The sequence below is a fragment of the Lissotriton helveticus genome, chromosome 11 (assembly GCF_964261635.1).
Source record: "Lissotriton helveticus chromosome 11, aLisHel1.1, whole genome shotgun sequence".
NCBI classification, from domain to species: Eukaryota; Metazoa; Chordata; class Amphibia; order Caudata; family Salamandridae; genus Lissotriton; species Lissotriton helveticus.
In genome coordinates this window covers 161,256,244-161,271,655 of record NC_136072.1, presented here as the reverse complement: position 1 = coordinate 161,271,655, position 15,412 = coordinate 161,256,244, and the positions used below count along the sequence as shown (strand labels likewise).

The 15,412-nt window shown below is 42.2% G+C and overlaps 1 protein-coding gene across 1 annotated transcript in view; it reads left to right on the top strand.

The window, feature by feature from the left end:
- Positions 1–610: 610 nt before the first annotated feature.
- The window catches only part of LOC144790756 (uncharacterized), a 39,711-nt gene continuing 24,909 nt past the window's right edge, over positions 611–15,412 (top strand). Inside the window, exons 1-5 of the mRNA XM_078665458.1 lie at positions 611–652; positions 957–1,037; positions 3,803–3,883; positions 7,550–7,630; positions 15,095–15,181. Coding sequence (XP_078521584.1) covers positions 611–652; positions 957–1,037; positions 3,803–3,883; positions 7,550–7,630; positions 15,095–15,181 — 372 coding nt within the window. The remainder of the gene's footprint in view (positions 653–956; positions 1,038–3,802; positions 3,884–7,549; positions 7,631–15,094; positions 15,182–15,412) is intronic.

Below are 15,412 nucleotides of genomic sequence, written 5' to 3'. Positions count from 1 at the left end.
AGGGGCACATATTTTTAAGGCCGTGGAAAGTCACGTAACGTGGCTTTACGTCTCCTTATAAATATACCAGTGGCACATTGCGGCACCAGAACATCAAAAAAGTGACGTTCCGGCAGCGCAAAAGTGCCAGTTGAGATCCCCAGATGCCATTTAAGATTGTAATTCAAGGATTGAGACAAAATTATTAAATTGAAGGGCATCTGCATAATCCAGTTAGTTCTTTATCTCTCAAGTTTTAATACACTTTTATCTTAAAAGTGGAACAGGCCCAACAAAGAGGAAATGTTTACAACAAAGCAATTACTTTGATTAATTTTGTCCTGCTGAAGACCACTGGGCCAAACCATACAGCAGTCTGAAATGGTAACAATACTTTCTCATTGATAGTTAACAAAATGTATCCCTGATTATGATCAAGCTCTTTGTGACATGGCCATTGATAATTACTTTATTTGCAACTCAATATGTTTCTCTGCATAGGTGTCCCACTATTATTAGCTGCTGTGTGCATTCATGCACATAATGTACTTGCATGTGAGCACATTTCCTGTTACCATACTGCTTTCGATCAGTTGTAATGTTGATACCTTCTTTTGAACATGATATAGGGATGGATCTAGTGCATGCAAGCAAGTGCATTATATTCCTGCAGGTACAAATAAAGTATACATTTTGGGATCATATTTTTAGGAGTATTGTATTCCAAGACGGTGGAAAATTAATATTGTTAACAGATAATTAGGATGTGTCTACGTTGGTACAACTAAACCATTCTATCTTATTGTACATTGATGAGATATGACCCTTGTTTCACAAATACTGCTATTTAGTTTGCATCTTTATCTTAGCATCTATGTTGGAGCCATAAGATGCAAAGGCTCAACACAGGAGAAGGTTAGCTGCTTGTAGAGACTATGTATATCTCTGTCATTTTCATTTATTTTTTCATAATACAGATGACTGAGAGACGACCAGAATATAGGTGGGCGGATATTCCAGAAACAAAGCCCTCAACCTTTAATAAACTGACTTCTAAGGTAAGATTTTAGATTCATGCGTTGTTACTGGTAGAAGAAGATAATACGTATTGGGATAAATAAAATCACAAGCCTTATTGGGTAGCAGCAGGCACCAGCAGAATGTTAATATTTAAACATTTTGCAAACAAAAGCTTAGTTTTGGGAACTTTTTTGTCCTTGGAAATGGCTTGAATATAATGTTATCAACAAAATCAAAAGGCCTAATTTATCTAATTGGTACTGTGTAAAAATGAGCCTATCAAAACTATTGTGCAGCATGACTGAAACTAAAAATAACTATCATGTGACCAGCGCTGACACCGTCACCAATTTTTTTTCTATACATTCGGCCATGCTGCTGTACAATCTGCCTAAAAAACATTGACAAAGTCAATAACTCTTTTGTAGGCTTGACTTACTGCTTTGCCAAAGCTTCTTTATTAAGGCATTGTAGGTTTAAGTGCTTTGCCTATGATCACAGAAGGCTAATCCCAGGTCGGGAGGTTGGCACTTCTAACCTCTAGGCTTTTCTTAAGGTTTGACAGTGTACTCCTGGTGCAAACATCCCAGCTCACGTAGGGCACTCATCTACACCCTGGGAGCTCAGGAAATTCAAGCAAAAAGCAAACTAGATGGCAGTGGAACTTTCTACAAGTGCAGCTCACTGCAAGTAGACCTTCTAACCCGGTCAGCTCACTACAAGCGTCAGCGCATGAGTTAGTGGCGTTACCGGAAGAGGCAGAGAGATCCAGCAGGGAGTAAGCAATACTTCTGCGCAGCTCATGCAAGCTGCTGTTATATTTCTAATTGGCTGCAATGACAGTGGAAGGGGGCAAGCAACACAACGGAGGGTGGGAGGAGTGAGGTGGTAAACAACACAATGGACGATGGCGGAAAGGGGCAAGCAACACGAAAGACAGTGCAAACACTTACACTGTTATGGAATGCTTCACAACAAGAAAAAGGTAGCTCCGAAACCATGAGCGATGGATGGACACTGGGCAAGGAAGCTGTAATTTGGCCATGTTCCAACGAAGGTCAAACACAAGAAAAGAAAGTGAAGCTGGCACACACTGACCAATGAGAAGCAAGTAAACAAGAATGTATGGTTGTTCTGGGGAAGGGTCACACATGGCAGGCCTCATTGAGAAATGGTTGTGCCAACTACCATATGTCTTGGGATAAGATAAATGTAACTCATTTAATAATGCTTGTTAATGACTCTGTACATCTATGCCATTGTGAAAGACTAGTTCTTGTTTCTTTTTTTTTTTTGTATCAATACCAAATAGAATTATTGGTAGGGAAAAAAGATTAACTTGCTAGCAGAACAAGCATGCGGGGCTCAGAAGAGGTGATGTGAATGGCGTGTGACTGTACTTGACCGAATACTGTCTGGGATATGAGAGGCTATGTTTGGAGCAACTAAGAGGCTACAATTCAAACACACTCAGTTGCCAAAAATTGCAAAGAAGAGGCCCCAAACAGAAGCAGGATTCTGTCTAAATCAATGCTATAATCTTTCTAGAAACACATGGGAAGGGAAGCCTAAGGCCGTGGCCTAGCCATGTCCTACTGCGAGTCTGCTATGTGGCTATGTTGCAGGACCTGCAGAGGTCCAAACAGCCTCATGAAGTAGGTATTGATAGAGTGGGGTTTCTTGAAAATCACAATCTCATAGTCAAATCATCAAATAGAATGCCCCACTGCCCGTATGGACCTTTGATTGTCGGCTTGAAGTGTAAGCAAGGAGCTAACATCAGGAATTTATTTTAAGTACAGTGAATCCAATGTGGCTCCACACGCTTCTTCTGCGTGAAAGTGACACATATTTATAAGGCCATGGAAAGTCACGTAACATGGCTTTACATCTCCGTACAAATATGCGAGTGGCACATTGCGCCAGCAGAACATCAAAAAAGTGATGTTCCGGCAGCACAAAAGTGCCAGTTGAGGTCCCCAGATGGCATTTAAGATCGTAATTCAAGGATTGAGACAACATTATTACATTGAAGGGTATCTGCATAATCCAGTTAGTCCTTTATCTCTCAAGTTTTAATACACTTTTATCTTAAAAGTGGAACAAGCCCAACAAAGAGGAAATGTTTACCACAAAGCAATTATTTTGATTAACTTTTTTCTTCTGAAGACCACTGGGCCAAACCAGAGAGCAGTCTGGAATGGTTACAATACTTTCTCATTCATAGTTAACAAAATGTATCCCTGATTATGATCAAGCTCTTTGTGACCTGGCCATTGATAATTACTTTATTTGCAACTCAATATGTTTCTCTGCATAGTTGTCATACTATTATTAACTGCTGTGTGCATTCAAGCACATAATGTACTTGCATGTGAGCACATTTCCTGTTACCATACTGCTTTCAAACAGTTTTAATGTTGATGCCTTCTTTTGTGCACCAGTACATTGTTAATGTTAGAACATGATATATGAGTGAATCGATTGCACGCATGCAAGTGCATTATATTCTTGATACATTTTGGGATCATATTTTTGGGAGTCTTGTATTCCAAGACGGTGGAAAATTAATATTGTTAACAGATAATTAGGCTGTGCCTACGTTGGTACAACTAAACCATTCTATCTTATTGTACATTGATGAGCTATGACCCTTGTTTCATAAATACTGCTATTTAGTTTGCATCTATCTTAGCATCTACGTTAGAGCCATAAGATGCAAAGGCTCAACACAGGAGAAGGTTAGGTGCTTGAAGAGACTATGTATATCTCTGTCATTTTTTTCTTTTTTTTCAAAATACAGATGGCTGTTCGACGACCAGAAAATAGATGGTCGGATATTCCAGAAACAAAGCCCTCAAACTTCGATAACCTGACTTCTGAGGTAAGATTTTAGATTCATGGGTTGTTACTGGTAGAAGATAATACGTATTTGGATAAATAAAATCACAAGCCGTATTGGGTAGCAGCAGGCACCAGCAGAATGTTAATATTTAAACATTTTGCAAACAAAAGCTTAGTTTTGGGAACTTTTTTCCTTTGAAAGGGCTTGATAAAAATATTGTAAAACATTAAAAGGCCCAATTTCTCTAATTGGTGCAGTGTAAAAATAAGCTTATCAAAACTGACCACGGGCAGTAGAAATCAACAATTACCCAATATGATTAATCGTGAGGCTATCTGTGAAAACAGTAAATAACAGCAATGGCAAAGCAAATAAGTATTGACCAAGCAAGAATGGCACTTCTTACCTCTAGGCTTCTCTTAAGGTTTGACAGTGTACTCCTGGTGCAAACATGCCAACTTACACTGGCACACTCATCTAGACCCAGGGCACTCAGAAAATTCAAGCAAAAAGCAAATTAAACGGCAATGGAACTTCCTACAAGTGCAGCTCACTGCAAAAGTAGACATAACTTGGTCAGCTTTCTGCCAGCATCAGCGCATGAGTTAGTGACGTTACCGGAAGAGGCAGCGATCCAACAGGGAGTAAGCAATACCTCTGCGCAGCTCATGCAAGCTGCTGTTATATTTCTAATTGACTGCAATGACGGTGGGAGAGGGCAAGCAACACAACGGAGAGTGGGAGGAGTGAGGAGGTAAACAACACAATGGACGATGGCGGAAAGAGGCGAGCAACACGAAAGACAGTGCAAACACTTTCACTGTTATGGAATGCTTCACAGCAAGAAAAAGGTAGCTCCAAAAGCACGAGCGATGGATGGACACTGGGCAAGGAAGCTGTAATTGGGCCTTGTTCCAGGGAAGGTCAAACAAAAGAAAAGGAAATTAAGCTGGTACACACTGACCAATGAGAAGCAAGTAAATGAGAATGGCGATTAAGCCAACCAATGGCAAGCAATGGGTGGGCTCTAAGCACCCTGTAAATTAAGAAAATGTCTCGCAAGCACCAGCGCAATTGCTTTCTCTGGTGAGACCTAAATGTGAGCCTAACTAAAAAAGAAATAATTACGTAATCCAAAATACTGACGTGTCAGGCACAAAGACTTACATTTAGGTTGTTACCTATCTATACTCATTAGTATTTAGCTCCTATGAAGTCACAGGGTATTTGGTGTAAATACAAGTTAAAATAAATATAGTGAAGCATTACAATTGAATGTCTTCCATGAAACAAGAGCTAAACCTGATTTACTGAACTTTAATTTTCATATGTGAAACCTCAATCAGAGTCACATGTAAAGTAATATCCTTGGTTTGTATACTGCTGTGTTCAATCACCAGGGGCCCAGTGTGCACACAGAATTTTTGGGTGCAGGACACTGGGACTCTTTTTACTAGTCGGAAAATCCAAGCGGTAAAATCACATGCAGTTTAAGCTAAAAGGGCAGTTCTTACCCTGCCCTATGCCCTCCTAGTGAACAGGAAGACCAAGTAATGTCCTACCATGTGCTTTTCCTGTCCATTTACATCCTCCTTACCCCTCCTCCTGCCGCCACTCCCATGTATCACCTACACAGAATAGATGGTATGTGGAAGCATTCCCATTGAGTGAACATGGAATAGGGAATGGCATGCACATTTAACACAGAAAAAACGGGCATGCATGGTTTTCGCCACATGCATATTGACAAGTATTTATTTTCCTCTGCAACTTGACCTGTTGTAGAGCTTATCTATGCCGGGTGGCAATATTTTCTGTGAAGTACATCTCATGCAGAACTTATATCTTAGGGCCTCAGTATGATAACGTTCGGACAAGAGTCCGACTGCCATCGCCGCACTCAGGTACCGTCCTACAATGAGCCGGCGATTCCGCTCACCCTACTAGGATACGCCTGGACATCCATGCACTGTGTGCCAGCACCATGTGGTGCCTGGCACACAGTGCATGGATGTGTGGGGGGGCAAAACATGTGCCCCCAGGCCACTAGGCAGTTACCCTCAGGGGATGGGGGCTCTGCTTGGGTCCCCAAGGTCGCTTTTCATCTGCCTATTCATGGCGGTGTGACCAACATAAACAGGCAGTCGGAAAGGGATATCCAAATCCCTATGGCCCATTGTAAGGATTAGGGTCCGACCGCAGCCCCGTCAGCCCCACCGACATATTCCCCACCGGTATTGTAATCCGGCGATCGGACCCTTGACCTAGATGCCAGGCGGACCGCCACCAATGGCCTGTCAGTGGGAGTCCACCCGGCATCCTAATGAGGGGCATAGTCTTGAATAAGGATATGCAAGGCATACATTGCAGATACAGTCACATCCTTTACAAAGTTACAGATGTTTTTCATAGACCTTTGAGAAGTTGTGAAACATTATTATGCATCTTTATGCTCCAGTAAATCAATCAAAAGTATGTGAGACTTGACTTCTTGTCGTGAAATTCCCAGAGGCTATTTTTTGTTCAAACACAATTTGAATCATTTGTTGGAGCGCAAATCCTCTGCGTAATTCATTATTTCTGCCCAAAAGTTCAAAGACTTTCTGCACAACCCAGTGGAAAAAAACAGGCAGTTGCTCTCCACAGTTATTGATTGCAGAGAGTTCAGCAAGAAGCAAACTTACAGTACATTGGTTATAATACCTGGTGAGTATTCAGCTGGCTTCCGACCCCAAAGAATTCCAGAGTACAAGAGAAAACAACCTGGAAGTACACCTCAGACAGGATGGGTATTGTACACCAGGGTATTTCATATGCTTTATTCATGATTTCTTTGAACACCCTGAAAGCCCCCAGGTTGAGGCCCCCAGATGGCATTTAAGATCGTAAATTAAGGATTGATTCAAAATTATTAAATTGAGGGTATCAGCATAATCCAGTTAGTCCTTTATCTCTCAAGTTTTAATACACTTTTATCTCAATAGTGAACAAGGCCAACAAAAAGGAAGTTTACCACAAACCAATTATTTTGATTCATTTTGTCCTGCTGACGACCACTGGGCCAAACCATACCGCAGGCTGAAATGTTAACAATACTTTCTCATCGATAGTTAACAAAATGTATCCCTGATTATGATCAAGCTCTTTGTGACATGGCCATTGATAATTACTTTATTTGCAACTCAACGTGTTTCTCGGCATCGGTGTCCTTCTATTATTAACTGTTGTGTGGATTCCAGCACATAATGTTCTTGCATGTGAGCGCATTTCCTGTTACCATACAGCTTTCAAACAGTTGTGATTTTGATAACTTCTTTTGTGCAACAGTACATTGTTTACGTTAGAACATGATATAGGAGTGAATCGAGTGCACGCATGCAAGTGCATTATATTCTTGAAGGTACAAATAAATTGTACTTTTTGGGATCTTATTTTTGGGAGTTTTGTATTCCAAGATGGTGCAAAAGTAATATTCTTAACAGATCATTAGGCTGTACCTACGTAGGTAATACTAAACCATTCTATCTTATTGTAAATCGATGAGCCATGACCCTTGTTTCACAAATACTGCTATTTAGTTTGCATCTGTATCTTAGCATCTATGTTGGAGCCTTAAGATGCAAAGGCTCCACACAGAAGAAGGTTAGCTGCTTGCAGAGACTCTATAAATATCTGTCATTTTCATAATTTTTTTTCAAAATACAGAAGACTGTGAGACGACCAGAAAATAAATGGCTGGATATTCCAGACCTAGAGCCTTCAAACTTCGATAAACTGACTTTCGAGGTAAGATTTTAGATTCATGAGTTGTTCCTGGGAGAAGATAAAACGTATTGGGATAAATAAAATCACAAGGATTATTGGGTAGTAGCAGGCACCTGCAGAATGTTAATATTTAAGCATTTGGCAAACAAAAGCTGATTTTTTTGGGGAACTTTTTTCCTTTGAAAGGGTTCAAGTATAACCCTTTCCATGGTCACGAAGGCAGTACAAATCAACAATTAATCAATAATGACTAATCGTAAGGCTGTCTGTCAAAACAGTAAACAAACAGCACTGCTAAGCAAGATTGGCACTTCTTACCTCTAGGCTTTTCTTAAGTTTTGACAGTGTATCCCAACTCACACAGGGCACTCACATAGACCCTGGGCACTTAGGAAATTCAAGCAAATAGCAAACTAGACGACAATGAAACTTTCTACAAGTGCAGCACACTGCACAAGTAGACCTTCTAACCCGGTCAGCTTTCTGCAAGCGTCAGCGCATGAGTTAGTGGCGTTACCGGAAGAGGCAGAGAGATGCAGCAGGGAGTAAGCAACACGTCTGAGCAGCTCATGCAAGCTGCTGCTATATTTCTCATTGGCTGCAATGACCGTGGGAGGTAGCAAGCAACACAACGGAGGGTGGGAAGAGTGTGGGGTTAAACAACACAATGGACTGTGGCAGAAAGGGGCAAGCAACGGGAAGGACAGTGCAAACACTTACACTTATGGAATGCTTCACAACAAGAAAAGGGTAGCTCAGAATGCACGAGCCATGGAAGGACACTGGGCAAGGAAGCTGTAATTGGACCAAGTTCCAGGGAAGGCCAAACCCAAGAAAAGGGAGTGAAGCCGGCACACACTTACCAATGAGAAGCAAGTAAATGAGAATGGCGATGAAGCCAACCAACGGTAAGCAGCGGGTGGGCTCGAAGCCCCCTGTAGGTTAAGAACATGTCTCGCAAGCACCAGCGCGATTACTTTCTATGGTGAGACCTAAATATGAGCATAACTAAAAAAGAAATAATTACGTAATCCAAAATACTGACGTGTCAGGCACAAAGACCTAGATTAAGGTGGTTACCTATCTATACTCATTAGTATTTCGCTTCTATAAATGTATTTATAAAAAGGTGTAAATACAAGTTAAAAATAAATATAGTGGGGTTTTGCCTAGAACTGCTTTGTTTATGTTTGCTCCGAAAAGAAAAGTTGATTGCATATCAATTGATGTTGTATATTTGTCCTGCAGATGTCTCTGGTGTGCAGAGCTCTGCGGAATGTGTGCAGTCTATCCATAAAGTCTGTTTTAAAAAAAATATATACATATAGTGAAGCATTACAATTGAACTTCTTCCATAAAACAAGAGCTAAACCTGATTTACTGAACTTTAATTTTCATACGTGAAACTTCAGAGTCACATGTGAGTGTTACGTACATTTGCTCTTAACTGCTGATTTTTAATTGCTGTTCCTTGTTTTTAAATTGCATCTGTCTATTTTGCACACTACAATTTTCGTTTTTTTAGAAAAAAAACTCCATTCCCGCTTACTTGCACACAAAAATTTTAAATCATATAGAACTTTGTTCTATAAAAACATTTTCGCTCAAACTACTTGCGGTGCTTACTTTGGTCTAAACTGTACCTGTGTTGGTCTTTTGCCTGGCTTCCTTCGATTTTGCACTTTGTGGTATGACGGTTCCTAACTCGCAGCCACTGTGGCATGACGGTTCCTAACTCGCAGCCACTCTAGCCGCACTAACGCCTCTCGTTGGTAGGTAGGCGTCACCCAGAGCGACACTCTAGCCGCTCTCTCTGGTCCCTGGCTCTATTTCAGTGGCCAGATGCAAGCGTGCAGCCTGTGAGTGTTACGTACATTTGCTCGTAACTGCTGATTTTTAATTGCTGTTCCTTGTTTTTAAATTGTATCTCTGTCTATTTTGCACACTATAATTTTCGTTTTTTTTTTAAAAACTGCATTTCCCCTTACTTGCACACTAAAATTTTAACTCATATAGAACTTTGTTCTATAAATACATTTTCGCTCAAACTACTTGCGGTGCTTACTTTGGTCTCAACTGTACCTGTGTTGGTCTTTTGCCTGGTTTCCTTCGATTTTGCACTTTGTGGTATGACCGTTCCTAACTCGCAGCCACTCTAGCCGCACTAACGCCTCTCGTTGGTAGGTAGGTGTCACCCAGAGCGACACTCTAGCCGCTCTCTCTGGGCCTGGCTCTATTTCAGTGGCCAGATGCAAGCGCGCGCGCAGCGGGCGCACCGATGGCGCGCCGGAGGCCGCGCCCTGACGCGTCCAGCAGCAAGAAACTATGGCCAAAATGCGAATAAATTAAAGAAGAGAATTACATACACAGCTGCGCAACTTCATAAATACAGTAAATCCACCTCTTCTGGATGCACTGTATATATTCCCCCATACCTTGGCTTTATTTGCTCCCAATGTAACTTTACACTGGGTCCCATGCGCTCTATAACAACTATCACCAGAACTGGTCTTCAGGTCGTTCGCAGCACTGTACCTGCCAAGAGGGCCTGTAGCCAGAATTTTAATTTTCAGAGCCTCAATTGTCGCTCTTTGGCCAAAAACAAACATCTTATTTTTGATCTTCTTAGCACGGAACTTCCAGACGCATTATTCCTAACTGAAACCTGGCTCCATGCAAGCTCAGGCCCAGATATCGCTACAGCCCTTCCACCTGGATATGTCATCGTTAGGAAAGACCGGGACACAGGCAAGGGCGGGGGATTGCTATAATTTTTAAATCTATTTATTTCTGTTAATTTGAAGTCCTTTCAATCACAGATTGTGAAACTGCCTTGTTCAAACTTTCTGTATCTCCTCAGCTGACCCTGTCTGGCATTTTAATCTATCGCCCTCCGGGGAACCCAGGTCCCTGGGTTCCCACTTTTTCTGAGTTCATTGCACCCTTCATTTTGAAGGCAGCAAACTTTACAATTCTTGGTGATTTGAACCTCCACTTAGAGGATGATCAGAATAACATCTGCCGTACCTTCTTGTCTGAAATGGAGGTTTTAAGTTTACGGCTATGTAACCTGGGCCCTTCTCACAGGGCGGGACATCTTCTTTGATCCAATTTTGTCTAATCTCAGGTATGATTGCAGTATTCCTGCGTCTCGGTTAGACTGGTCCGACCATTTTTTAATCTTATTTAATTTGCAGTGTCCTACATCTAGGGTAGTAGTTTATGTGACTAACTCATGTAATTTCAGACTCTGGGATAAGCTGAACATGGAGTCTCTTAACACTCTCCTGGTCACTAGCATACCTGATACCACTTTATCCGTGCTCTCATTAAATGCTTCTGTTTCGGACTGGCTAACCACGGCCATTGATACTTGTTTGCCCCTTGTGTCAAAACGTAGTTTCACACATCATCCTCCTGCCCCATGGTTTACAAACGCCCTCAAAATCACCGAGTCTAAGTGTAAAGCTCTAGAGAGAAGATGGAGGAGATCGTACTCTCCCACTCGTAAAGATGCTTATAAAGCTGCTCTCAAAAGTTATTACTTAGACTGCAAAAAGGCACGCACCTCTTATGTTGCAAGTACAATCACTCAGGCATCTAACCGTCCCCGGGCCTTATTTTCTGCAGTAAAGAAGCTAGCTGGTTCCGATACCACCCTGTTCTTGACGAAAGTCAATGCAATAATATCGGTGACTTCTTTATCCAGAGGGTTGAACTCATTCACAGGTTACTTTTGGCTTCATCCTCTTTGTACAGTATGACTTCCCCATCTGACCTGATGAATTACAGTAGTTCCAATTTGACAGCTAAACTTTACTCCTGGGATCCTTTTGATGTGACGTCCTTTCAAAACTGCTTAAATAGCGTCAAGTCTGGCTCTCCACTCGACCCTTTGCCCTTTAACATCCTACGCCAGCTCTCTTTAACATCTAAAGGTGATGTTATAGAACTGCTCAATGCCTCTATGCGGGAGGCTTCGGTTCCCCCTGAGTGGAAGCGGGCCATGGTCGTCCCTTTACTGAAAAAGGCCGGAGCAGATTCTTCTGTACTATTGAATTTCAGGCCTATATCTATTTTCCCTGTATTTTCCAAAATTTTGGAAAAACATATTTATACGCAACTGACTGAACATATAGAAAAAGTGGGTTATTTCCATTACTCTCAATCCGGGTTCAGAGCCAATTTCTCTACCGAAACTGCTCTGCTTGGGGTCACTGAGAAGTTGAGCCAACATCTTGACCGAGGGGAAACAGCGGCACTCATTCTATTAGACCTGAGCGCCGCATTCGATACCGTCTCACATAACATCTTGATTAATGTCCTCAGGTCACTTGGGCTCGATAGCATCGCCTTATCTTGGTTTGCCTCATTTCTCAGTGGTCACACCTTTCAGGTCTTTTCTTCCAAGTCATCATCTAAGATCTGCGCATCAGCACACGGAGTCCCACAGGGGTCCATTTTAAGCCCTTTGCCTTTTAACATCTACGTTAGACCCCTGGCTAAAATCGTGGAGGAGGCAGGACTATCCCTCTATTCGTATGCTGATGATACGCAGATTGTTTTTTCATTGTCCACCACCAAAGATGCTACAACATCTGCCCTTCAGTGTGGCCTACGGCAAGTGACAGAGTGGATGCGCCTCAATTTATTGAAGTTGGGGACAAGACAGAGGTTGTTAACCTAGGTAAGCATAAGGAACTATGGAGCCCTCACCACTGGCCTCAAATGGGTCCCTTTACCGTTCCTGTCAGTCATGTCCGCAATCTAGGCTTCATCATTGATGAAAATCTTTCCATGAGACAACAGGCGGCTAATGTGGCTGCCATCTGCTTTACGATCTTGAGATGGCTTCATGAGTTCATCTGGATGCTCCCTGTCTCTACCCAACGCACGGTAGTCCAGGCACTTATCACCTCTCGCCTCGATTACGGCAACGTTCTTTACCTTGGTAGCTGTCAAACTGTACTGAGAAAGTTACAGGTAGTGCAGAGCTCAGCAGCACGCCTTCTTTGCCAAGTTCCCAAACAGGCTTCCATCTCGCCTTATCTTCGTGACCTCCACTGGCTACGAATAGATCAAAGAATTAAATTTAAAACTTTGTGTTACATCTTTAAAATCAAACAAGGGGTTGCACCACGGTATCTGCAAGAGCTCATCCATTCCTACATTCCTTCTTGTCCCCTGCGCTCTACAGCTCATGGGACTTTGTGATCCCCAGATTTAAATTAACAAAAATGGGAGGTTGCTCCTTCTCTTGTCTCGGCCCCAAAATCTAGAATTCTCTTCCTGTGTCTTTGAAAAATGACTCGTCTTATCTGAGCTTTCGAAGAAATCTTCAAACTTGGCTTATTTTAGCAGTAAATGTGCTTTTAACCACTCGCTTTCTAGCAACTTGTGTGCTAGGCGCCAGGAAACCCTTTTCGGGTACTTGTGCGCATTACAAATTGAATATAATAATATTAACAATAATAATAATAATGTGAAGTAATATCCTCGGTTTGTATACTGCTGTGTCCAATTACCAGGGGTCCAGTGTGCACACAGAATTTTTGGGTGCAGGACACTGGTACTCTTTTTACTGGTCAGAAAATCCAAGCGGTAAAATCACATGCAGGTTAGGCTACAAGGGCAGCTCTTACCCTGCCCTACACCCTCCTAGTGCACAGGAAGACCAAGTAATACTCCCACCATAGCTTTTCCTGTCAATTTACATCCTCCTTACCACTCCTCCTGCCGCCACTCCCATGTATAACCTACACAGAACAGATGGTATGTGGAAGCATTCTCGTTGAGTGAACATGGAATAGGGAATGGCATGCACATTTAACACAGAAAAAACGGGCATGCATGGTTTTCCCCACTTGCACATAGACAAGTATTTATTTCCCTCTGCAACTTGACCTTTTGCACAGCCTGTCTATGCCGGGTGGCAAGCGTCCGACCGCCATCGCCACGGTCAGGTACCGTCCGACAATGAGCCGTCGATTTTGCTCACCGCACTAGGATACGCCTGCCATACAGACGGTCATAAAATGCATTTTTCTAGTGCGGCTTGTGCTGCTGCCCAGGAAAAGAGCCACAGCACAGGCCGCACGTTAAAAATGCATTTTGTGCACATCGATGCACCCTGTGCCAGGCACCAAGTGGTGCCTGGCACACAGTGCATGGATGTGTGGGGGCACAACATGCGCCCACCAGGCCACTAAGCAGTTGCCCACGGGGAATGGGGGCCCTGCTTGGGGCCCCCACTGTCGCTTTTTCTCTGCCTATTCATGGTGGTATGACCAACATGAGCAGGTAGTCGGAAAGGGATAGCCAGACCCTATGGCCCATTGTAAGGATTAGGGTCCGTCCGCAGCCCCATCAGCCCCACTGACATATACCCCACCGGTATTGTAATCCGGCGATCGGACCCTTGCCTAGATGCCGGGTGGACCGCACCAAGTCAGTGGCGGTCCACCCGGCATTCTAATGAGGGCCTTAGTGTTGAATAAGGATATGCAAGGCATATATTGCAGCTAAAGTCACACCCTTTACAAAGTTACAGATGTTTTGCATGGACCTTTGAGAAGTTGTAAAACATTATTATGCATCTTTATGCACCAGTAGATCAATCAAAAGTATGTGAGACTTGACTTCTTGTTGTGAAATTCTCAGAGGCTATTTCTTGTTCAAACACAGTTTGAATCGTTTTTTAGAGAGCAAATCCTCTGCGTAATTCATTATCTCTGCCCAAAAGTTCAAAGACTTTCTGCACAACCCAGTGGAAAAAAACAGGCAGGTGCCCTCAACAGTTACCACAGACCAATTATTTTGATTCATTTTGTCCTGCTGACGGCCACTGGGCCAAACCATACCGCAGGCTGAAATGTTAACAATACTTTCTCATTGATAGTTAACAAAATGTATCCCTGATTATGATCAAGCTCTTTGTGACATGGCCATTGATAATTACTTTATTTGCAACTCAACATGTTTCTCGAATAGGTGTCCCACTATTATTAACTGCTGTGTGCATTCATGCACATAATGTACTTGCATGTGAGCACATTTCCTGTTACCATACAGCTTTCAAACAGTTGTGATGTTGATACCTTCTTTTGTGCAACAGTACATTGTTTATGTTAGAACATGATATAGGAGTGGATCGAGTGCACGCATGCAAGTGCATTATATTCTTTAAGGCACAAATAAAGTGTACTTTTTGGGATCTTATTTTCGGGAGTTTTGTATTCCAAGATGGTGGAAAAGTAATATTGTTAACAGATCATTAGGCTGTACCTACGTAGGTACAACGAAACCATTCTATCTTATTGTACATTGATGACCTTCGACCCTTGTTTCACAAATAATGCTATTTAGTTTGCATCTGTATCTTAGTATCTATGTTGGAGCCTTAAGATACAAAGGCTTAACACAGAAGGTTAGCTGCTTGTAGAGACTCTATAAATATCTCTGTCATTTTCATATTTTTTTTTCAAGACACCGAAGATTGTGAGACGACCAGAAAATAGATGGCAGGATATTCCAGAAATAGTGCCTTCAAACTACGACAAACTGACTACTGAGGTAAGATTTTAGATTCATGAGTTGTTCCTGGGAGAAGAACATAAAACGTATTGGGATAAATAAAATCACAAGCCATATTGGATAGTAGCAGGCGCCAGCAGAATATTCATGTTTAAGCATATTGCAAACAAAAGCTGGTTCGTTTTGGGAACTTTTTTCCTTTGAAAGGGCTTGAGTATAACTCTTTCCATGCTTATGATGGCAATAGAAATCAACAATTACTCAATAATG